The sequence below is a fragment of the Moschus berezovskii genome, chromosome 27, assembly GCF_049115385.1.
Source record: "Moschus berezovskii isolate FMDL1 chromosome 27, NW_MosBer_1.0, whole genome shotgun sequence".
Taxonomy (NCBI): domain Eukaryota; kingdom Metazoa; phylum Chordata; class Mammalia; order Artiodactyla; family Moschidae; genus Moschus; species Moschus berezovskii.
In genome coordinates this window covers 31,046,719-31,069,956 of record NC_142486.1, presented here as the reverse complement: position 1 = coordinate 31,069,956, position 23,238 = coordinate 31,046,719, and the positions used below count along the sequence as shown (strand labels likewise).

General features: G+C 49.0%; 1 protein-coding gene across 3 annotated transcripts in view; it reads left to right on the top strand.

Annotated features, from left to right (window-relative positions):
• The window catches only part of SNX29 (sorting nexin 29), a 611,246-nt gene that overhangs the window by 535,489 nt on the left and 52,519 nt on the right, over positions 1-23,238 (top strand). For all 3 annotated transcript variants that reach the window (XM_055409515.2, XM_088833007.1, XM_055409516.2), the window contains one exon: positions 5,673-5,812. In XM_055409515.2, the coding sequence (XP_055265490.2) occupies positions 5,673-5,812 (140 nt within the window). The remainder of the gene's footprint in view (positions 1-5,672; positions 5,813-23,238) is intronic.

Here is a 23,238-nt window from a genome sequence, read left to right as displayed (position 1 = left end):
CTGTCCCTGCCCTGTGCACAGAGATGCTCCCTGAGGAAAGGCACCCTGGCTGAACACCCAGAGACATCAGCATCCGTTGCAGAGCCTGGCAGGCGATGCTGGCTACCAGGCGCTTGGCTTAGGCTATCACAAAGGACATAGACACCACCCTTACCCCATCTTGCAGATGAGGAACCGCAGCTCTGAGTGGTTTAGCCTCTCTAGAGTAGAGCTGGCCAGTGGCAGTGCAAGCCGTTCTGGAAGGCCACCTGGAATGTATTCACCTGGAACATGATCATCTCACTGGGTGGATCTTGGATGGGTCTGTAGGGTCTTGCGCAGTCCCACATGGTACAAAGTCGTGTCCCCACAGAGGCCGGCCAGGATGGTGGCCCTGTGCTTCCTGCTGTCGAGGGCCACTTCTCAGCAGAGGCCAGGATCCTGCAGGATGCAGCTCAGTCATGTCTGATTCTCTGTGACCCCATGGACTGTAGCCCGCCAGGCTCCTCTGTCCATGGGACTCTCCAGGCAAGAATACCGGAGTGGGTCGCCATTTCCTCCTCCAGTGGATCATCCCAACCCAGGGATCAAACCAATGTCTCTTGTGTCTCCTGCATTGGCAGGTTGATTCTTTACCATTGTACCACCTCAGAAACCCCTACACCCTCGTTTTCATGTTTTTAGGCCACACAAGCCCACTAGCAGCTTGAGGTGAAAAGGTACCACCATCTGCACCTTTTGGTCAGTTCAGTTTAGTCACTCAGTTGTGTCCAACTCTTTGTGACCCCATGGACTGCAGCACGCCAGGCCTCCCTGTCCATCACCAACTCCCGGAGCTTACTCAAACTCATGTCCATAGAGTCGGTGATGCCATCCAACCATCTCATCCTCTGTTGTCCCATTCTCCTCCCACCTTCAATCTTTCCCAGCATCAGGGTCTTTTCAAATGTGTCAGTTCTTCACATCAAGTGGACAAAGTATTGGAGTTTAAGCATCAGTCCTTCCAGTGAATATGCAGGACAGATTTCCTTTAGGATAGACTGATTTGATCTCCTTTCAGTCCAAGGGACTCTCAAGAGTCTTCTCCAACACCTCAGTTCAAAAGCATCAGTTCTTCGGTGCTCAGCTTTCTTTATAGTCCAACTCTCAACGTCCATACATGACTACTGGAAAAACCATAGCCTTGACTAGACAGACCTTTGTTGGCAAAGTAAAGTCTCTGCTTTTTAATATGCTGTCTAGGTTGGTCATAACTTTTCTTCCAAGGAGTAAGCATCTTTTAATTTCATGGCTGCAGTCACCATCTGTAGTGATTTTGGAGCCAAAAAAAGTAAAGTCTGTCACTGTTTCCACTGTTTCCCTGTCTGTTTGCCATGAAGTGATGGGACCAGATGCCATGATCTTAGTTTCCTGAATGTTGTTTTAAGTTAGCTTTTTTACTCTCCTGTTTCACTTTCATCAAGAGGCTCTTTAGTTCTTCTTCACTTTCTGCCACAAGGGTGGTGTCATCTGTATATCTGCTGTTATTGATATTTCTCCTGGGAGTCTTGATTCCAGTTTGTGCTTCATCCAGCCCAGAGTTTTGCATGCTGTGCTCTTCATATAAGTTAAATAAGCAGGGTGACATTATACAGCCTTGACGAACTCCTTTCCCAATTTGGAACCAGTCTGTTGTTCCATGTTCATTTCTAACTGTTGCTTCTTGACCTGCATTCAGATTTCTCAGGAGGCAGGTCAGGTGGTCTGATATTCCCATCTCTTTCAGGATTTTCCACAGTTCATTGTGATCCACACAGTCAAAGCCTTTGGCATAGTCAATAAAGCAGAAGTAGATGTTTTTCTGAAACTCTTGCTTTTTCGATGATCCAGCGGATATTGGCAATTTGATCTCTGGTTCCTCTGCCTTTTCTAAATCCAACTTGAACATTTGGAAGTTCACGGTTCACGTACTGTTGAAGCCTGGCTTGGAGAATTTGAGCATTACTTTGCTAGTGTGTGAGATGAGTGCAATTGTGCAGTACTTTGAACATTCTTTGGCATTCCTTTTCTTTGGGATTGGAATGAAAACTGACCTTTTCCAGTCCTGTGGCCACAGGACTTTTGGTCAAAACCTCACTAATCCCAAGGGGGAGTCTGATCTGAACCAGACTGCATTCAACTTGCTGGAGAATTGCCAGCTTTGTTCTGGGATGGACTCCACCGTTTAAAAAAAAAAAACAAAACAACCCCATAAGCAGTAGGCAGTTTGAAAATTCAGATGTTCAAATATACACTAGGTATGAGGTAATACCAACACATTATTATTCATCTTAGAGGTGTACGCCGTATTGTGGTACAATAGGAAAATGTTCATAGTGTTTTAGAAATCCACCCTGAAGTGTTTAGGGATAAAACATCATGATAGCTATAATTTACTTTAAGACAGCTTAGCAAAAATGTGAAAATGATGAAATACGGGAAAGGGTTGAGACTTTATTAGATAAAGGGTCATGAGCATTCATTATTCCATGTGCTCTACTTTCTGCCATAATTTGAAACTTTCATCGTAAAAAATGAAATGACAGTCCCAGGAAAGACTGAGGTATTCTGAGATCCTTGTAGCCTAACCGCATCCTGCTGAGTCATGTGTGGCCACTCAAGGCGTCCAAACCCCCAGGTTAAAATTGAGATCCAAGGACAGAGTGTCCAGGCAGAGGCTCGTGGTCTGAGGACAGCCCGCACCATCCTAACCCTGCCCCCATCATTCCGGTGTGACCGGCTTCCTTCTACTACAACCAAAGGGCAGGTGCAAGTTCTATGAACTGCATCTTGACTGGGAGATGCCTTGGGGTTTAAAGGACCCAATAGGTTTTTCTTCTGTAAATTGAAGAGTGTCTTCAGAATTGAAGGCAGCTCTCAATTGCTCATTGGCCGATGACCTGGGGCCCTGCTGAGCTGCCTCCATGTCCTGAGACCTCGGACAATTTCTCTACCCTTCCCGAGCCTCTGCTGTGCTGGAAATATGCGGCGCTGGGAAGGCGCTGAGCGCAGAGCATGAATGAAGGCTCCACAAATACCCGTCTCTTGTTCCGAACGGCTCAGTAGAAATCGCTCAGCTGTCAAACTCAGATTGCTGCCATGTTGGGTTTTATCAGAAACTAGCTGGGGTTTCTAGGGACTGGTGAGCTTGAGGAATCAGTGCGTGGCAAGGATGTGGGATTCCTCCAGGTGGTAATATTTCTGCCAAACCCCTGTTGGCCCTGGGCCCTGGGCCAGCAGCAGCCCTAGTGAAAACAGGCAGATTCGACTCCTCGGTGGGATCCTCTGACCTTCATTTGGGGGTCCTCCTGTCCTCCCCTCCCAGGACTGTGTAGCCCAGCACGGCCCCAGAAACTGCGCAGGGAGCCATCCCCACCCTCTCCTTGGTGCTCAGAGTGTTCTGAGCATCCTTCCTCTGAAAAAGGAGAAATCCCCACAAGTTCTTCCGGGACCGCTGAGCCCCTTTCTTGCCTTCCTGCCGCAAAGCCTTTCAAGCCGTCCTTGAGGATTTCTTGCGCAGATTAAAAACCAGGCCTGAGTGGCTCTGTTCAGCATTAACCTGGCTTATTAATCACCTTCCCAAGGAGGAAGATATAATTGCTTATGTTGGGTTGAAACTTGGAGACCGCAGAGCAGACCCAGGCATCAGACGGATGAGCGGAGCCTGAGTGGCTGAGCTTGGGGCGAGGACCCACAGTTCTCCTGGCCTGATGCCTCCTGCCCCCACTGCACGAGATTTCAGCCCCAACCGGGAACTGTGCTGGTGATCAAGTTGGACGGTCAGCCACAGTGTTGGAGCGCCATTCCCCCCTGGAGAAACATCCCACTGAGGCACTACATCAGAGGGTGGCTCTGGGAGAAAAGACCTTGCTGTGACCTTGAAGCGGCCCCCAGGGGGCAACAGATGCTCTCTGTTCCTGCTTCCCTGCTGGCACCTGGAGGAGGGTTGCAGATGAAACTCAGGGCACCCCGTAAAATCTGAATTTCAGATAAACAGTGAATAATTTCCAAGTCTAAGTGAGTCCCAAATATTACATGGAAAGGTTTTATTGTATAGCCATACTTGAATACAGAAAAATTATTGAGTCATGAATTATTGAATATGGAGTTATGAATACTGAAAAATTCATTGTTTATCTGAAATTCAGATTTCACCGGGCATCGTGTCTTTTTATTTGCTAAACCTGGCAGCACTTCAGAATCTCCCGGCTGTGCTTGGGTTCTTGGCAGAGCCTTGTGAGGACAGGGCTTGTCCTCAGGTGTCTCTGAGCATGTGGGCGCCTTCTACAGACTTCCAGAGCCCCAGGCTGGCTGGGGCGGTTGGGTTGGCGAGGGAGGGCAATGAGTGTCCTACTCTGGGTTTGGGGCCTCGTGGGCGAGGAGCCCAGCCTCGCTCTGGGCCACCGTCCCCTCATTTGTCATGTGAGACTCATCAGGGAGTGCGTCTCGTGTCCCTGTGAGGATGAGTAACCCTGTTCCTCCCGTCCCCTCGCTCTGCCATGCCCTGTTCGCCCCACTCAGCCTCCAGTCTGGAAGAAGCATCGCTTCCTCAAAAAAAGATGTCCCCCACCCCCAACGTGGGCCCGATTTCCTTGTTCCAAGCCAGTCCCCTCTCCCCACCACCCCCCGGCCAGTTCAGATGCATATGAGCAGGTGGGGCTCTGGGATCTGTGGGGCCCGTGGCAGATGTAGGGTCCCTCATGCCAAAATTATTCAGATTTTCAGCATGGGGACAGCAGGTCATCACGCGGGTCCAAGTTCTCACCCTGGGGCCTGCTTGGAAGCCAGCCCAGACTACGAGGGTCAGGCAGACATGGGGGTGTGAGTCAGGAGGGTTCTGAGTGTGGACCCAGGGCCCTGTGCCTGCCTTGGGGCCACTCCGAGCAGACCCCCACCCTCAGAGTGGCCCTGGGAGTGCGGCTGTGTCTCTACATCTCCTAGTTTCTCAGAAAGGGTGGAATTTGTTTATTAATGAAATCCTTCTTAAATAGTGGTGACTGATTCCTATTTCAGAAAATTCCCGTGAAGGCAAAATTAAGCACCCCCTCTGGAGGGTGGCACACTGAGTGTGATGAGTGATGCTATGCGCTGACCTGTGTGGTCACTGGGTTTATTTATCTCCTCCCCCAGGGCCACCACAGTGACCCTTTGTGTTCATGGTCTGTCCCAGATCCCAGCACCGTGTTCGGCACATCGCAGGTGCTGAGGTTTCATTCATTCCTGGGAACACACTGTAGGAACTTTCATGAACCTGCATTGATCCCGCTTAGCGGTAATAGCGGGGCTTCCCTCGTGACTCAGACGGTAAAGAATCCGCCTGCAACGCAAGAGACCCGGGTTCGATCCCTGGGTCGGGAAGATCCCCTGGAGGAGGGCGTGGCAACCCACTCCAGTATTCTTGCCTGGAGAATCCCATGGACAGAGGAGCCTGGGGGATTACAGTTCATGGGGTTGCAAAGAGTCAGACACAGCTGAGTGACTAACACACACACACACACAACAGTAGTGGTATCACGAGCATCTCCCCTGTTGCTAAGTGTGGTCACACGTGTAAAGCCTGAGGCACACTTGCACTCGCTCTGGGTAAAGAAGATTGTTGGTCACATGTTCTCCGGGCGTTTGAGGAAAGCAGAAAGCATACCTGCGGACACCTGTCTGTCTGTCTCTCTTCCCAGGACGCCAAGTTTGTGGAGGAACGCAGGAAGCAGCTGCAGACCTACCTGCGCAGCGTCATGAACAAAGTCATCCAGGCAGTCCCTGAGTTTACCGCGAGCCCCCAGAAGGAGACCCTGACCCAGCTGATGCCCTTCTTCGTGTGAGTACCGGTCACGTGCTCCGCCCAGTGCGGCCTGCCCTCTCTCCTCTGAGGTTATGCTGCGGCGCATGTCTGTGTCCTGGACACCCCAGGAGACCCGAGGGGCTGAGCCCACAAGTCAGCATTGTTGATTCGAGGCTCCCCAAAATTCAGAACTCTGCAGTTTCGTCCTTTGGTACATTTTGATCGCAGGAAAGATTGCAGCCCACAGGTGTCCCAGAGTTAAAGTAGTCTCTCTCAGGCTTTCTTGGCATGTCAGCAGTGAACCCAAAGAAACTTCTCGAAAGACTCCCACTGGCGCTGACTTAAATTACTTTCATGTTTGTATGACTTAAGTATAAGCCAACTTAAAACTAGGTATATAGTCCTGTTCTTACAGGTCGTATAAAAGTAAAAGCAAAAAAGATGTTTACCTATCAGACACTGAGAACATTATCACAATTCAGAATCATCGATTAACACAGTGGCCACTGCTTTTTATGAAACCAAGTCAAAACTTGGCTTCTCCCAAACTTGCCACATACCTTGCCGGTGATCCACATGCTGACCCCACCTCCCCCGACCCAACTTTCCTCGGGTCATGTTGCTGGAGAACATCTGTTTGAGCCACACACTGGGGCCGGTGGGCCTCACTGGTGTCACTGATTATTCCTCATCCATCTCTCATCACATTAAGACATCTGCATGCTTGGATTGAGGGAACCCAAATGAAGAAGCTGCCCTTAGTTTTAACTGAGTCTTCAGATGCTAGAAAATATAATTATATTCCACCCTTGAATCACACAGAGGTAAGAAGCACCAACCTCCCTCCCAGTTGAAAATCTTTGTATAACTTTTCACTCCCCCCAAACCTAGCTGCTCATAACCTACTATTGACCTTACCAACGACATAAACAGTCAGATAACACATATTTTTGGGTGTCTACATTTATTTTATACATTTATGATATTCCTAGCTTTTTCTTAATTTTTAGTATTTCTAGACTATGCAGTTTATCTGAAAGTTTTTAAATCATTGCATATCTTCAAAAATCTTTCTAATATGTCTATTGAAAAATATCTGTGTATAAGTGAATCCGTTCAGCTCAAACCCATGCTGTTCAAGGGTCAACTGTATATGATTTCTAAAATGTTATCATTGTAGTGGAAACAATAGACCTAAGGATCCATATAGCAAACCCATGGACCTCTTAAAGTAGGTTGGGTCTTGTCATTTGATAAAGACTGGTTTGCTGATAATGCAAGAGTTTCCTTTCCCTGGAGCTCTTCAAAATTGGTTTTCTGAGGGTTCGTGGATCTGTTTTGCCCTAACGGTGATGCTATAACTCAAAATGGGGCTTATTTCTGAGGCTGTGTGTGGGGAGTATCTTTGGCTTCACACTTTCTGGGATTTCCAAGTTGAACTTCCAACCAGACAGACATTGGCAGGACTTACCTGCTCCATGAAATTAAAAGATGCTTGCTCCTTGGAAGAAAAGTTAGGACCAACCTAGACAGAATATTAAAAAGCAGAGACATTACCTTGCCAACAAAGGCCTGTGTAGTCAAAGCTATGGTTTTTCCAGTAGTCATGTATGAATGTGAGAGTTGGATTGTGAAGAAAGCTGAGCGCCTAAGAATTGATGCTTTTGAACTGTGGTGTTGGAGAAGACTCTTGCGAGTCCCTTGGACAGCAAGGAGATCCAACCAGTCCATCCTAAAGGAAATCAGTCCTGAATATTCACTGGAAGGACTGATCCTTAAGCTGAAACTCCAGTACTTTGGTCACCTGATGTCAAGAGCTGACTCATTAGAAAAGAGAGCATCTTTTCCTGATGCAGGGAAAGATTGAAGGTGGGATGAGAAGAGGATGACAGAGGATGAGATGGTTGCATGGCATTACCGACTCAATGCAAATGAGTTTGAGTAAGCTCCAGGAGTTGGTGATGGACGGGGAGGCCTGGCGTGCTGCCTTCCATGGGGTCACAGAGTCAGACACAGCTGAGCGACTGAACTGAACTGAATCTGCTCCAAGCTTTGAAGCTGACGCCAAATCTGCTTCCTCGCATCCTTCTAGTTGTTTTAGGACCTTTACAAGAAGATTCAGTTATTCTCTGCTATCTCTAGTTAAAAAGAGATATCTATCTCCTTCCACCCCTCCAAATAGAACACACCATATGGTATTTTTCTTTCATTCAATTATTTGTGCCACTAGGGGCTTGATTTTGTTGTTTTGAAAACACCACTACAGTTCATGAGACGAGGTCCCCTTCTTTTCTTTTTAAAAATTGCGTATTGTATTTATTTGGCTGTGCTGGTTCTTAGTTGCAGAATGTGGGGTCTCTTAGTTGTGCTGTGTGGGATCCAGCTCCCTGACCAGGAATGGAACCCAGGCCCCCCGCTTTGGAAGCACAGAGTCTTCACCACTGGACCATCAGGGAAGCCCCCTTCCTCTTTTCAAGGCAGCCCCCTGGCCTGTGATGAGTACTGGAAATCAACTTCTCACTGAGTCATGTGTGTTTAGATCAGATTTCCTGGTGAAAATGGAGTCCAAGACGTGGTCCTCAGACCCCGATGTTATGAAAGGCTGCCCCCCTCAAGTGTGAGAAGAATAGGCTGCCTCATAGGGGTGAGCTGGTGCCCCCACTGCTGGGGTGGGTGGTCCAGGCAGTTCTGGTGGGGCATGCACCAAACTCCAGCCTGTGGAATTGCGACAGCCTCCTGTTAACACAGGAGCATCTTGGAGTGTCATGCAGTCCCAGCCATGCTGGCTGCCATCGATCACAGCTGAGAAGTAAAGCTCTGTGCCCAATTAGCATGGAGAACGTAGGATTCCATTTCATGGGCTTTAAAACATACAAAAAAGACTGTGGCAAATGACACAATATTGATACAAGACTCTGGACTCAACCGTGGTCTCAAATCCAGTTGATATCAAACAGCTTTCTTTGCAGTTCCACCACTTGCTGCCCTCTCCTCCTCTGTCTTTTTGAAGTCAGATGGTACTACGGCTTGGAACTTGCAGATCATTTCATGAGGGGGTGACAGAAGGTGAGCCTTGCCCTGGTCTGTCCTTGCCAGTGACCTCCATGTAATCATGTCCTGTCTCTGCATCCTTCTAGAAAACAGCAGGCCTGCTATCTCAGCTCAGAAGCTCACTCTGAGAGACTCCCAGTTAAAAAGCTAAGGAGATAAACCCTGCACCTACCCCCCCCACCTGCCCCACTGCAAAGCATGATTATTCTTAGAATCTTGACAGATTTCCTTGGGTCTTTCCTTTTTTATTTTATTTATTTATTGACTGTACTGGGTCTTTGTTGCAGCGTGAGGGCTTCTCTGCTTGCAGCATGCAGGCTTCCCTAGTTACGGCGCATGGGCTTAGTTGCCCCTTGGCACGTGGGATCTTAGTTCCCTGACCAGGGATCAAACCCACGTCCCCTGCATTGGAAGGCAGATTCTTTACCACTGGCGGTGGTGGTGGTTCAGTCTCTCAGTCACGTCCAACTCTTTGCGACCCCATGGACTGCAGCACACCAGGCTTCCCTGTCCTTCACCATCTCCCAAAGAGAGTGTATTCCCACTGGACCACACCTGGCTGAAGTCACACAGTGCTGCCCTATCCCTGCCGATCCCCCCTCACCCCTGGGCACTGAGCCGTCTTCCCTGCCATTTGCTGTTAGCGTTTGGCTGTTTTTTACCCACAGTGACTTGTATTACCTGCCTGGCCCGGGAGGGACTTGAGTTTGCAGTGCTCGCTCTGACCTGCTGCTCAGCCGTGAAGGCTCCAGCTCTGAGGCACCCATGGTGCATTGCTCACCCTCTGTGCCCTGAAGTGTGTTCCATGAGCTCGTCCACTGCTGAGCATCTGTCCAGATGGTCCCTTTCTCATGAGGGGCGGGAGGGTGAAAGTAGGCAGGGGATTAAACCTAGCGGGTAGAATTTGCTCATTTTTCTTCACCAAAATCCTTCAAACGTTCAGGGTTGTGCAGGGCTGGCATCCAGTATTCCATGGCACCTGCTTTTACACACAGTTTTCCGCTTCATCTTTCCTGTTTAACATGTCAGTATTTCACTGTGTTCTGCAAGGGGCAGCGTGACTTCCAAGGATTCTGCCATCTGCACACGTCTGAGAGCTGAGAAATCAGCAGGTTGAATTCTTTTTCTCCAGATCTGTCTGCCTCCCATTGACTTCTGAGCTCATGCCAGCAGCAGTCGGAATTAGAAAGTAGGACAGTAGGAAGTGGGCTGTTTCTTTTCCATTTTGAACCCTGCGTGTGCCTGGCCCACGTGGAGATGAGAGCCTGCCCCCCAAACTGGCGAATAGACAACACACCCTAATACCCTCTTCCTTTGCGGGGGCCCCACGTTGTTTGCATCCTCCTGGCGTTTTGGAGGGACAAGCAGACCCCAGGACGTGACACATGGCAGATGTGAGCAGTTACTTTGGGAAATGTCATGTGCTTCTTGGAAGGTGCAGTAAAGAAGGGGGCGGGGATCGTGGATTCCAAGAAGTCATTCTGCAGAACTGGACCGCAGCTCCATGAAGACTTCAGTGATTTGTGGTGCTGTCGTTTAGCGTGTTATTAAAATGTTTTTCTGCAGAGTACGTCAGCCTTGGGCAATGCACTGTGTTCTGCCGCTCCGTGGAGGGAGAGGAAGAGTTCTGGGGGTGGGAGCGAGAGTAATGTAGGGCACAGCATACACTCCCCACTGGATTCTCGGCAGAAAACACGGTCGATGTTTTCCCCACTCCCCGCCCCCATCTGCTGCCACATTTACTCTCAAAGCTGTTAAATATATTTTTTGCTGAAATAAGAACTGCCATGTTCTCCTCGCGAGCGGGATGTTTGGCTCAGGGTTGAGGTATTTCAGCCTGGGCACATCTAGGATCACGCGGAGCCCAGCGGACACGCCACTCTGTCAGGGGCCACTCACAGGAGCCACGTGGTTCCTTCCCAGGACCTTGGGCTCACGCTGCTTTGGGGGACTGGCCCAAATCTCCTAGGCCAGAAAAGAGTGCAGACCCCGTTCAAGAAGTCTCACTCTTGAGGCCAGACTGGCAGACTGGTGAGATGTGGGTCGTGCTTAAAATGAAATATCTGAGTGAGTGATTTGTGACGGGCAGATAAGTCTGAGACCCCCAGTGTCCAAATGGAAAGCGTGGGGATTTGGGAGTCAGTGCTGTTCCCCACTAGCTCTGCCACAGCACAGGAGGGTGGTCTTGGGCCAGGATGCAGCCTCTTGAGTCTTAGGTTCCTTTTGTGTGAAATGGGAGGCAAGGTATGGATGCAGGATGGTAAGTGAGGGCTCTGTGTGAGAGTGGAGCTCTGCTGCTTCTCTGTCGACTGCAGTTGATGGCGAGACTCGTGAGAAAGACAGGAGAGAATCCCCATGAAAACCCTATGGATGTTTCTCTGTCTCTCTCTTCATCTATCCATCCATCATATATTCGTGTCTACAGGTGAAAAACTGGGTCCCAGGACATTTAACCGGTTCGCCTAAGGTCCTTGTGAGAGTAAGTTGCAGGCCAGAGCAAGAGTCCAGTGCGCTGCCCTGAGATACAGGGACTCTGAGTGCTCAGCACCTGGTATGTGCTCACGAAACGCTAACTGATGACGTGACTTTTTCCGGAAGTCCGCCTTTCCCTCCCTCCTTCCCGACAGGGATCTCTCATCTAGACGCAGTGACTCAGGGAGAAACCGTGTGGTACCAGCTGGGCTCTGGCTTTTTGTAGACTCCAAGAGCCCATGGCAGCACTCCCTGTAGGGACCAGGTCTTCCCCCAGGAAGACACCCCATCCCTCAGAAGCTCATTACCCGGAGGTCTCTCCCCAGGGGGACCCGCCACCCTGTCGTCTGGAGAGATGGCACATAAAATGCCACTTAATCACCTCCATCTGCTGGCCTGTGGAGGAGCTATGCTGAGGGATGCAGAGAAAGTGTAGTCCCCCAGGGTACCGGCCCTCCATGTCTGCAGGACTCCCACGCATGGGGCTCAGAACAATCACTCTTTCTGAAGATGACGAGGGCGACAGCTACTCTTCTCTTGAGAGTCCGATTCCCCCCTGCCCCCCACGCATCCCACCAGCGACAGTAATTATGGTCCAGTCCTGCCATTTCATTTCTTTCTGTTTGGTGGTGAAGAGGGGAGAGTTCAGCTTCACAAAGCTGATGATGGTGCAGCTTTTATAAGTCCAGGAAAAGTGGGAGAGCCTGGAACACCTCCAGGGCAGGAACACTGCTGAGCAGATACACGGAAAACCCCCATCAAAGGGACTTGTGTTCGACAAACACCCCTGTCATCCAGTCAGTGTTTACTGACCACCTGCTAAGGACCCCACAAGCACTGGGGGTGTAATAGTGAACAAAACAGAAAAAGAGAGCATAAACCACCTTAACAGAGTCAAGAGAGATGGAGAATGGACAAATAAACATGTCATGTGCCGCTAAACAAGAAGGTCTCTGAAGAAAACTAACAACGAGTTAGAGACTAGAGAGTCCTGGTCACACGGGTGGTGTTTCCACCAGATGGTTGGGGAAGGCCTCTCCAAGGGACGACCTTGTGAATTTCCAAGGGAAGGGTGTTCAGATTGAAGGAACAGGAAGTGCAAAGGCCCTGAGGCAGGAGAGAGCCCAGTGTGTCAGATGAGGCCAGTGTGGCTGGAACAGAGAGCAGGAAAACGCGGCTGGAGAGGTCACCAGGGTTGGATCACACAGGGCCTTGGAGGCCGTAATAATGACTTCAGGATTTACTCCAGCATGAAGGGGTTGGGGCAGGAGTGCGTCATGACCTGCTTTATGTTTTTGCATCCTCACTCTGGATGTAGATTAGAGAACAGAATCAGGGTGGGGGCGAGTGGAGGCAGAGGGGGAGACTTTTGTAGGGTCCAAGCAGGAAGAGGTGGTGGCGGGACCAGAGTGATGGGAAGAACCGCGTGAAGGGTGATTGGACCCCAGATGCATTTGCGGGCTGGCTCTTGGGGGTGAGAGAAGAGGATTACAACACGCTTGAGGTCCTAACAGACCAGGCAGGTGTGGAGACGCTCTGTGTTATTATGTACAGATAACCCTGTATTCTCTGGTGGCATCCCTGGTGACTCAGATGGTAAAGAATCCACCTGCAATGCGGGAGACCTGGCTTCAGCCCCTGGATGGGGAAGATCCCCTGGAGGAAAGCATGGCTACCCAAGCCTGTATTCTTGGCTGGAGAATCCCCATGGACAGAGGAGCCTGGCAGGCTACAGCCCAGAGATCGCAAAGAGTCGGACACGACTGAGCGACTAAGTACAGCACAGCCCTGTATTCAGGTCACAAACGCCTACGTGACTCCATGTAGGCCTCTGGGGTGGTGAGGAGGTTGGTGGGGAGTATCACCACATGGATTACTGAGACAGGGCCCCAGGCCTCGGGGTCAATAGGTGTGTAGTCATGCAGTTATTCCAAGGCAGCATTTTTCCCCTTCTTTCCTGAGCTCATTCACCAGGAAATTTGCAGAGTGCCTGGGTAGGTGTCAGACTGTCTCATTTGTAGCCCCACTCTGCTTTGGACTAGCTGTGTGGCCTTGGGCAGCTCACTGAAGCCCTTCCAGCCCTCAGCATCTTCCTCTGTACAGTGGAATGTTCCCAGCACCCTCTTGTGGGGCCAACAGGGCTCCACGTGCACGTCGAGCTCTTAGAACAGCGCCTCGCACATAGTAAGCCCTGTATGTGCGTACCTATTTTTTACCAGCAGAAAGGGAGCACGGGAAAAGGAGTCTGGGGAGCAGACGTTTTGGAGGAAGTGATAAAATCGTGGTATTTAAAAAAAATCCTGAAACACTACAGAAAGATATAAGAAGGAGAAGTAAACATCACACCCCACTCTGCTGTGTGTCGGGCCCCCCACCCTCTGTGATTGCTGTCAAGTTTCTTATGTAACTTTGCAGAAAGCGTCAATACTTATGTAAGCCAAAGCCAGGCTCCAACCAGCCCTCTGTAGTTTGCCTTTTTAATTTAATAAAGCTGGCTCATTCCCTTTGAAAGCTACAGAGTACTCAGCGCAATGGCTGTTTCATTATTTATTTTACCATCGCTCCATCTGAACGCTTAAGAGGTTTCCAGATTTGGCTCCCTCGAACAGTATTGCCAGAAACGTTTCAAATAGATGTACGTTTTGGCAGGTAGGTCTGTGGGACTGATCTTTCGAAGTGATTCTGGCTCTGGGGGAAGGCACATGTTTGAATATTGACAGGTATCACTAACCTCTACCCACTCATGCCAGTTTGATATGCACCATTCTGTTAGACATGAAGGGGGAGATGTGTTCCCCCCCAGATGGGCAGAACAGCTACAAAGCTCAGAGGCCTCCTATCCTCCACTGCAGAGAACAGGGCACTGCCCTTGCGGTCAGGACACCCTGGAAAGCAGGGCTGGGAGCTCAGACATCTCGAGCGAGTTGCCATGTTGGTCTCCAGGAAGGGAGTCCTTGCAAGTCTCTGAGCTCAGGTCTGTGCTTCAGGAGGATCCTACTGGCAACCGGGGATGGGGCGTGAGCGCTAGGGAGACAGGGAAGGGTACTTTTATAAAAGCCCAGAGAAAAGGCGGGAGGGCCTACACCAGACGATGCCAAGATTTTTTTTCCTTTTTTTTTTTAAATTAATGATTTTATTTTCACTGGAGGATAATTACTTTACAATGTTGTGATGGTTTTTGCCATACATTGACATGAATCAGCCACGGGTGCACGTGTGCACCCACCCATCCTGAACCCCCTCCCCACCCCATCTTTTGGAGTTGTCCCAGAACACCGGCTTTGGGTGCCCTGCTTCATGATGCCAAGATTTTGAGGCTAAATATCTGGGTGGGTGATGATCAAGTGGACAAAGGGGAAACTGGTTTTGGAGTAGATGAGAGTGTGGGGTGTTGGGCTTAAGAGACACTCTCTGTGGGGTCCAGAAGGCAGGAGAGGGAGCTGAGTGTCCCTTCGGATGGCAGCCTCTGGACTTGTATCAGCTGTGAGTTCCTGCCTGCATTTCTCAGGAAACATAGCTCTCTCCAGATCTCAAGAAAAATAGGAAATCAAGAAAAAGTATGATTATTCTCCTGTGAAAAATTAAAGCTTAACGGTCAACATCCCTGGTTGAAGGAATCCACATTAATGAGGCAAAAGCAAGAATAGGAGGAGCCACATGTGAAGTTGAGGGCCAAAGTCAAAGGTTCCAGGAACCAGGGCAGGAGCTTGTAGGAGAGAAAGGGTCACAATCTCATTAGTCATTCTTGCCTTCAGCTGATGCCATGTCGTAAGTAGTGTGTCTGTGGCTCTGCCTACTGCAAACAGTGAATTATTCTTGCAAATAAAATAAATACTAACAAGTTTATTGCATAAAATCACTGCAGATGGTGACTACAGCCATGAAATTAAATGATGCTTACTCCTTGGATAAAAGCTATGACAAACCTACATAGCATATGAAAAAGTAGAGACATCACTTTAATGACAGAGGTCTGTATAGTCAAAGCTATGGTTTTTCCAGTAGTCATGTACAGATGTGAGAGTTAGACCATAAAGAAGGCCAAATGCCAAGGAATTGATGCTTTCAAATTGTATTGGAGAAGATTCTTGAGAGTCCCTTGGACAATAAGGAGATCAAACCGGTCAATCCTAAAGGAAATCAACCCTGAATATTTGTTGGAAGGACTGCTGCTGAAGTTGTGATACTTTGGGCCACTTGATTGAAGAGCTGACTCACTGGAAAAGACCCTGATGCTGGGGAAAGATTGAGGGCAGGTGGTGACAGATTATGAGATGATTGGATGCCATCACCAACTTATTAGACATGAGTTTGAGCAAACTCTTGAGAAATAGTGAAGGACAGGGAAGCATGCTGCAGTCCCTGGAGTCACAAAGAGGTGGACACTTAACGATTGTCCAGCACCATACTTGATGTGAGTGGCATTCCAAGAAATAAGTTTCAGAAGCACAAAATGCCCTTAAATGGCCTGTTTTGACACAGGACTCTCATAGGAGATTAACACATTGTATTATTATCCGAACAGGACTCCTTAGTGTTCACTAGCATTTCCCGCATTTGAATATTTGCTCTAGGCTATGATTCTTTGTGAAATACCTCTGAACTTAGTATTTCTTCCTTATTGAGCAGATCATGTTAGAGTTCCACAATAAAGAGTAAATTGTATGAAGAATGTTGGGACTATTTTAAGAATAACTTGTGATTTGGGGGATGAATTTCCAAGAAAACACTCAGGAATTACTCTGCAATCCCTAAGACTCATCTCTTTCAGGATTTTGGCAACCCTTCTTGGGAGACAGTTTTCTGGCACGAACTCAGGAATGGGGGTCATGGCGCCGGGGTAGGGCCCTCAGGGAAATAGGGTGAGCAAGAGGAGGTGACAGGGGAGGAGGTGACAGGGATGGATCTGCAACAGATTGGGCCAGGAGCCGGCAGAGCGGAGGAGACAGGAGGCGGAAACCTGCAGAAAGCTGGGTCAGGGTTGCCAGGGGAGAGAGCATTTCCCAAAGAAGGCTTCCTCTGCGTGAACAGTCTGCCAAATTCACACCTAGTCCCAGAGCAGTAAGAATAGCAAGCTGTCCTCCTTCCTCGCTGCCAAGTTGGCTGAGGAGCACGAGCAGGTGGCAGAGCACAACTGTGGTGGCGTCCCTGCCACCCGCGTCGGGGGAGGGCGCCACGAACAAGTCATCGAGGGCAGCAGGGGTGGAGCGCCTATGAGATCCCCAGCTGCCTGGTTGGCCTGGGGTTTTGAGGGGGCGCAGTGGGCGGTCAGTTCCACAGCTCTGCTTAGAAACGTGTGCCTTTGACCAGCAGGACTCTAGCTGCAGTGACCTTTCAGGACCTGCTAGCTGTCCAAGGTCCTGAAGGACCAATGGCCTTGTCTCGTAGGTTGGGGCAGTTCATTCTGATGTGGAGCCCCTTGCAGAGTTCAAAGCCTCCACCTGGGGATTCAGCCCTGGTGGCTTTGTGGCCGGTGTCTGGCCATTATTTCAGAAATCATGACCCTTTGGGGCCCTGGACTCTCTCAATGCTGGAGACCTGGATTCAGTCCCTGGGTTGGGGAGATGGACATGGCAACTCACTCCAGTGTTCTCGCCTGGAAAATTCCGTGGACAGAGGAGCCTGGTGGGCTAAAGTCCATGGAGTCACAAAAAGTTGGACACAGCTGAGCAGCAATCCCTTTCAATAATTCTGATCGGATAGAGGTCAGCTGGGTTTGCAGAACCGATACACTGGTGCTTTATTTGGATTTGGGGCTTACCAGTTGGTACTAGTGGTAAAAAATCTGCCTGCCAACGCAGGAGACACAAGAGACACAGGTTCGATCCCTGGGTCGGGAACATCCCTGGAGGAGTTCATGGCAACCCACCCCAGTATTCCTGCCTGAAAAATCCCATGGTCAGAGGAGCCTGGTGGACTGTAGTCCACAGAGTCATAAAAAAGATTGGCAGGACTGAGCAAATGAGCACATTTAGATTTGATGGGGCAAAGCACTGATGTCTCATCCTCAGCTCAAAGACGGCTTTTTTCCCATTACTGCCTTTGTCACTGTCTCTCAGTTTCTGTTTCTAACCCCGCTGTTATTAATCAGGTGGTTATTGGGAGAGGAGGGAGTTCACCACCAGCACTGGCACCCTAATTGGGACAGATATGCCCCGGTGGGAGGCACCCCTCCCTTGTTTCTGTGATCTTTCACCATCTTGCTTATGGAGGTTTTGCACCTTATATCATCTGGGATCAACAGAGCAGACAAACACTCCGAGGATATCCCTATTGACTGGACGATGACCACAGCAAACTTGGATACCGATAGGGTCCAGGCAGGTCTTGTACGTAAATTAAGCCAGTGAGCTGTGTTAATAGGGAGGTGTAAGGAATGGAATTCAGAGCATCAGTCCCACCTCAACCTGGTTGATTATCACTGAGACCACAGGTTGGTGGTCTGTGAACTTTCCAAGAGATGGCAGACACCCATGTCTTGATATGAAATCTAACTCTTAAATTAGTTGGCAGCTAGTTTGTCTTTTTGTCTGTGGGCCAAACACATCAGCTGTGGGCTGCATGTGACCCACTGTGTTCACGTGCCTTCTAGAGCCCAAAGGGCCTGTGTTAGACAAATCTGTTTGAAACCTGAAGAAATCCAGGGCAGAAGCAGACAGTGACCCACTCAGGCAGTCACAGAGGACAGTGACAATAGGATAACAGCCAGGGTCACTCTGACCCCAGATGCTCAGGACACAGCGGCCCCTGCAGTTCTGACTGAGGCCTGGTAAGTGATGAGTCCACTGGGACAGGCCTTAGGCAGTAGACATCGGCTCAGCTTCCAAGAGCAGCCCGTCAGCCCTGCCTGCTTCCATGGTGAAGACGGTACCGTGTTCCCAGAGAGGGGCCTTGACCAGCCAGATGTTCGGCTCCTCCAGACAAGGTGCCTGCCAGAGCCTCCCACGTCTTCTCCAGGACAGTTCTTTTGTTTCTTATCTTTGTGTAACCACAGGCCATCCAACCCAGGACTTCTGCATTGCAGGCAGACACTTTACCTTCTGAGGCACCAGGGAAGCCTTATGTAACCACAGGCCACGCTTATTTACCTGTAAAAAGAACATGGCCAGTAATTAGGTGGTTTAGCTCCTAGCAAGAGGAGCATGGATCCTTGGAGGACAGTTACCCTTCCAGGGAATTGGTCACAGGTTATTAAGGTTGATATGTTATTGATAGGTTGTTAGGTTCATGGACAGAGGAACCTGGAGGACTACAGTCCATGGGATTGCAAAGAGTCAGACACAACTTAGTGACTAACACTTATTAGGATTGAAAAGCAAGTCTGGTCATCTCACCTGTTAAGTTCAAGAAACATACTCTCTTCATAGGTACAGTTTACCTGAAGGGCTTTTGTGCAGAGCAACTTTTTACTATGATTGTGTTTGTGCGGCTTCTTTTTTTTTTCACTCACTGCCCCTACCCATCTAACTCCTGTTGGGTCTCCTTCTGCCTCTAACTCCATGGTTCTCAAATAGGGGCATTATTGCCTCCCTCCCCAAGCCCAGGGACAGTTGGCAGTGATTAGAGACATTTTTGGTTATCACACCTGTAAGAGGCAGGGGGCTGGAGTCTAGTGGGAGGAGGCAGGGATGGTGCTCAGCATCCTGCAGTGCACAGGACAGCCCCCATGGCAGAGAGCCACCTGACCCAGGTATCAACCCTGCTCCAGCCCAAGAAGCTGGTCTGTCATTGGATCTTTTTTTTTTTAATTTTTGTCTGCACTGGGTCTTCATTGTTGTGTGTGTAGGCTTTTCTCTCTAGTTGCAGCAAGGCAGGGGTGACTCTTCATTGCGGTGTGCAGGCTTTTCACTGTGGTGGCTTCTCTTGTGACAGGGCACAGGCTTTAGAGCACGCAGGTGTCATGGGCTCAGTAGTTGTAGCACAGGTTGCTCCAGGGCCTGTGGGATCTTCCCAGATCAGGGATCAAACCTGTGTCCCCTGTATTGGCAGGTGGATTCTTAAACCCTGTACCTCCAGGGACTTCCCTGTCACTGAATCTTGTTTCAGTTCAGTTCAGTCGCTCAGTCGTGTCCGACTGTTTGCAACCCCTTTAGCAAGCTGCAAATCCCTCAGGTCCCATGGCCGAGAGAGAGAGGTAAGAAGACCCCTGGAAATGGGCCAGGAGCTGTTCTCTCATTAAGTCCTCACATCTACCCTCTGAGGTTGGGGTTACTGTTCCCATTTTTCAGACAAGGAAACTGAGCCTCTGACAGTGAAAGGACCTGCCATAGTCTCACAGCTGGAGGTGATGGAATGAGGAGTGTAAGCTGAGTTTGTGTGGTTTGGCAGTCTTCACTCTGTGTCACAGTTCCATCAAAATGAAACACATGATAAAGCATTCCTCAGTATCTTCTGATGGGCTGTTGCCAAGTTCAGGATTCTAATTGTGGCTTCTCCACACTCCAGGAAGTAAGCCTGGCTTTGTCACACTCATCACTGTCCACTTGCCTCTCCTCTGGGGCGGGGGGGGGGGGGGGGGTGCGGTCTCTGGCCTGGGCTCGGGCCACTGCTTTAAACCTTGGTGCACCATAGCTTCTCATCGTGCACATCTGTTCTAGGGCCGCTGCTCGGTGCTGTCCAAGGTCCTACTCATCGCTGCCTCTTTGGGGTTCGTTAGCTCCCAAAGTAAATGTTGTGTAAAGAAAGGGAAAATGGGGCTGAGGGTTCAGAACTCATGAGGGTTTTGACCCAGTTGAAAAAAGTGGTCTTAGATACCTGCTCCTCAAGCGCTTCACACTCCTCCCATCCCTTCCTCAACCGGTTTGCTCACAAGCCTCAGCCCTTTCTTGTTCGTGAATCTAATTCGCCCAGGATGTTTTAACTGGACCAGAAAGGTGAACCAAAGTCCTGCTTGGGCCCTGGGAACTCTCCTTTGAACACACCATCTGCTGGCTTAACAAACATCACTCAGAAGATAAAGCGGGTCACGGACTGCTGAGAGAGAACAGGATCCCTTGTTTTTATTTTTCTTTTTCACACATGAGAACTTGCTGTGACAGAGTTTTGGATGTTTTTCTCACTAGCTTGTTCTGGGAAGGCAGGTTGAGAAATTACTAATGCAACAGGAAGCAAGCCATTCTGTCAGAGTTTGGGATGCGGCGTGTTTTATGACTTTTGCATTAAAGGTACGAGCTAACTTTGTTGTTAAAAAAAAGAGCTACAGTCATGCAGACCCTGGTTCCACTCAAGGCCGTCCCATTTACTAGCTCGGTGGTCTCAGATCAGACCCTTTAAGGACATTATGCATCAACATCCCCATCTGAAAAATGGGATTCAGACTAGACACCACCCCACCCCCACTTCAGAAGGCTGGTTCAGAGCTTCAGCAGTGCTGAAGCGCTTAGACCAGACCCATACTAAGCGTTTACTGGGTGAACTATGGCTGTAGGGGTAAAATGATTGGTTTTGTTAGCTGGAGGATACACTACTCCTTTCTGGCTGCTCAGAATCAGGGCAGACCTTGGAGCTATGGTATTTGCAAGGCATGATGGCCTGAGGAGCACACAACAAGCCCTCTTGTTGAGGATGTGTGGGACACAGTATAGATTTCTCTGCGACTCTCCCAGCCATGGTCACTCCCTTTCAAGTTAATTAACTCCCAGTCAAGTTAATCTGGGAGGCTGGTGCTCTGTGATCATGTTAGCATCAAGATGGCAACCCTGTGGCCAAGCCCTACATTGCTGAGCCAGTGACCAGGCAGCAAAGTGACAGGTGCCCCTGAAATATCAGACCTATTCACCCCAGTAACTCTTCATTGTGATGGATAGATCACATGAACAGATAGGCTGAAGCTCTGTTACTAGTTTCTTACAACATTAAAATAGCAGCTTGGTGTCTAAGTAAAAGAGCAAGACTTTGAGTCAGACAGACCTGGGTTCAGTGTCAACCACACTCCCTAGCAGCCTTGACCTCTCTGTGCCTCAGTGTCCCCAGCTGTAAAATGGGGCCAGTAGTACAGACTTTGCTGGCTTGCTAAGAGAATTACATGAAATATCACCTACTAGGAACTTCTCCAAGGGGAGCTATTTTTTCTGTAGTCACGTTTCACTTCTTTGTTCAGACTCTCACTTCAGTCTCAAAATGATTTGAGTTGGCAGCTTCGAGATTATTACAATTGCTTGCCCTACTTCATGTCTTTCATTTTTAAATATTGGAGCATCTGAAAATTCAGTTTGGAGCAAGGGAAGCAGATTAAGTTATTTTGGACTACAATAACCTCTATCCAATTTGGTGTTAGTAAAAAATAATAATAATAGTAGTAATAAAAGTTCTCTAATATTGGGGGATAAGACCATAACATGCAAGAAGTTGAGTGCTCTGCAGACGGGATTATTCTCTTCCGCTGCATTATAAGCAATCTCCGTGGCAGCTTTTTTCTCCATGGGTGAAACAATTTCACAGCTCTCTGCATTTCCCCCTGCTCTTTTTAAATCTCCTCTCTGAGTGGTAACTGAAAATGGTTGCTTAATTGGGTGATGCATCAGTTATATACTGCCACGTTAATGCTGTGTGATAAACAACCCTGACACCTTGGTGGCAAATAATAATAACAACACATTGCTCACCTATTAGGTGATGGGCTAGGAAGTTCTGCTGATCTTGGCTACATTTGCTTCTATGCCAGCTGACTGTCAGCTGGTCCAGGAATGGCCTTGACTGGGAAGAATGGGGCTGCTGACCAGCAGGCCAGCCTGGGTGTGTATGGCAGAGTGAGAATGGGGCAAACCCAACCACTGCAGCACCTGCCAAGCCCTCCCTGTGCCATATTTGCTAACACCCCTTGTTGGGCAGGGCATGCTCTGGACACAGTGGAGACCAAGAGTCAGAGTCAGAGGACTGCAAAGTCACAGAGGGAGTGAATAACTGGGGCCATTTTGCAACTACCACAGATTAAAAACTTATTCTAGGTAGAAAGTGAAAGGGTGTGGGGAAGCACAGCTGTAAAGTTCTACACCAGATAATATTTCTACCAGTAGGAACGTGGACAGAAGCCCAGTGATTAGAGCCCCAAGTGCCCAGTAGTCAACAGTGGGGCTCAGAGAGGGGTCATCCCGCTGCATTCTGGGAAGGGGCCAGTTCATACCTTGCATATATTGACCAGAGTCCCACTTGCCTTCACTTTAAAAAAAAAAATCAACTTCTTTTTAAAATCAGCAAGCAGGGAATTCCCTGTGGTTCAGTGGTTCGGACACGATGCTTTCCCTGCCGGGACCTGGGTTCGATCCCTGGTTGGGAACTAAGATCCCACAAGCCGCATGGTAGGGTCAAAAACAAAACAAAAGCAGCATAAAGTTGATTTTGTGTGTGTGTGTGCTCAGCTCTTTGAATATTAACATATATAGAGATTTGAGAGCCATCATCGCAATCAGGATAAACAATAGTCCTGTCACCCCCCAAAGTTGTCATGTGCTGTTCCCTTATGGTCACACGCTCCCCCATCCCCAAGCCCTGGCCACCACTGCTCTGTTCTTATCACTGCAGTTTTCTTTCCAAGACCATCATCTAAATGGAATTATATAGCATCTAAGCTCTTGAGACTGGATTCTTTCACTTAGCACAGCTGGCAGGTGTATTGGTTGTCTGTTCCTTTTTATTGTTGAGTAGTGTTCCATCATATGAATTTCCACCGTTTATCTGTTCACAAAAGACATTTGTGAACAACTTTTGAAAGGAGCAAATGTAACCATTCATGAGCAGCTTTTTATGTGAACTGAAGTTTTCATTTCTCTAGGGCAATACCTAAGAATAGGGTGGCTGTGTCGTAGGATAAGCGTAAAACTGTGTCTCGGAATTGCTGTGCTGTTGTGCAGTCCCACAGTTAGTGTGTGAGAGTGTCAGACGCTCTGCACCTTCATCATTGTTTGGTGTTGTCACAGCCGTTTGAAAGGAGGCCCTGCAAG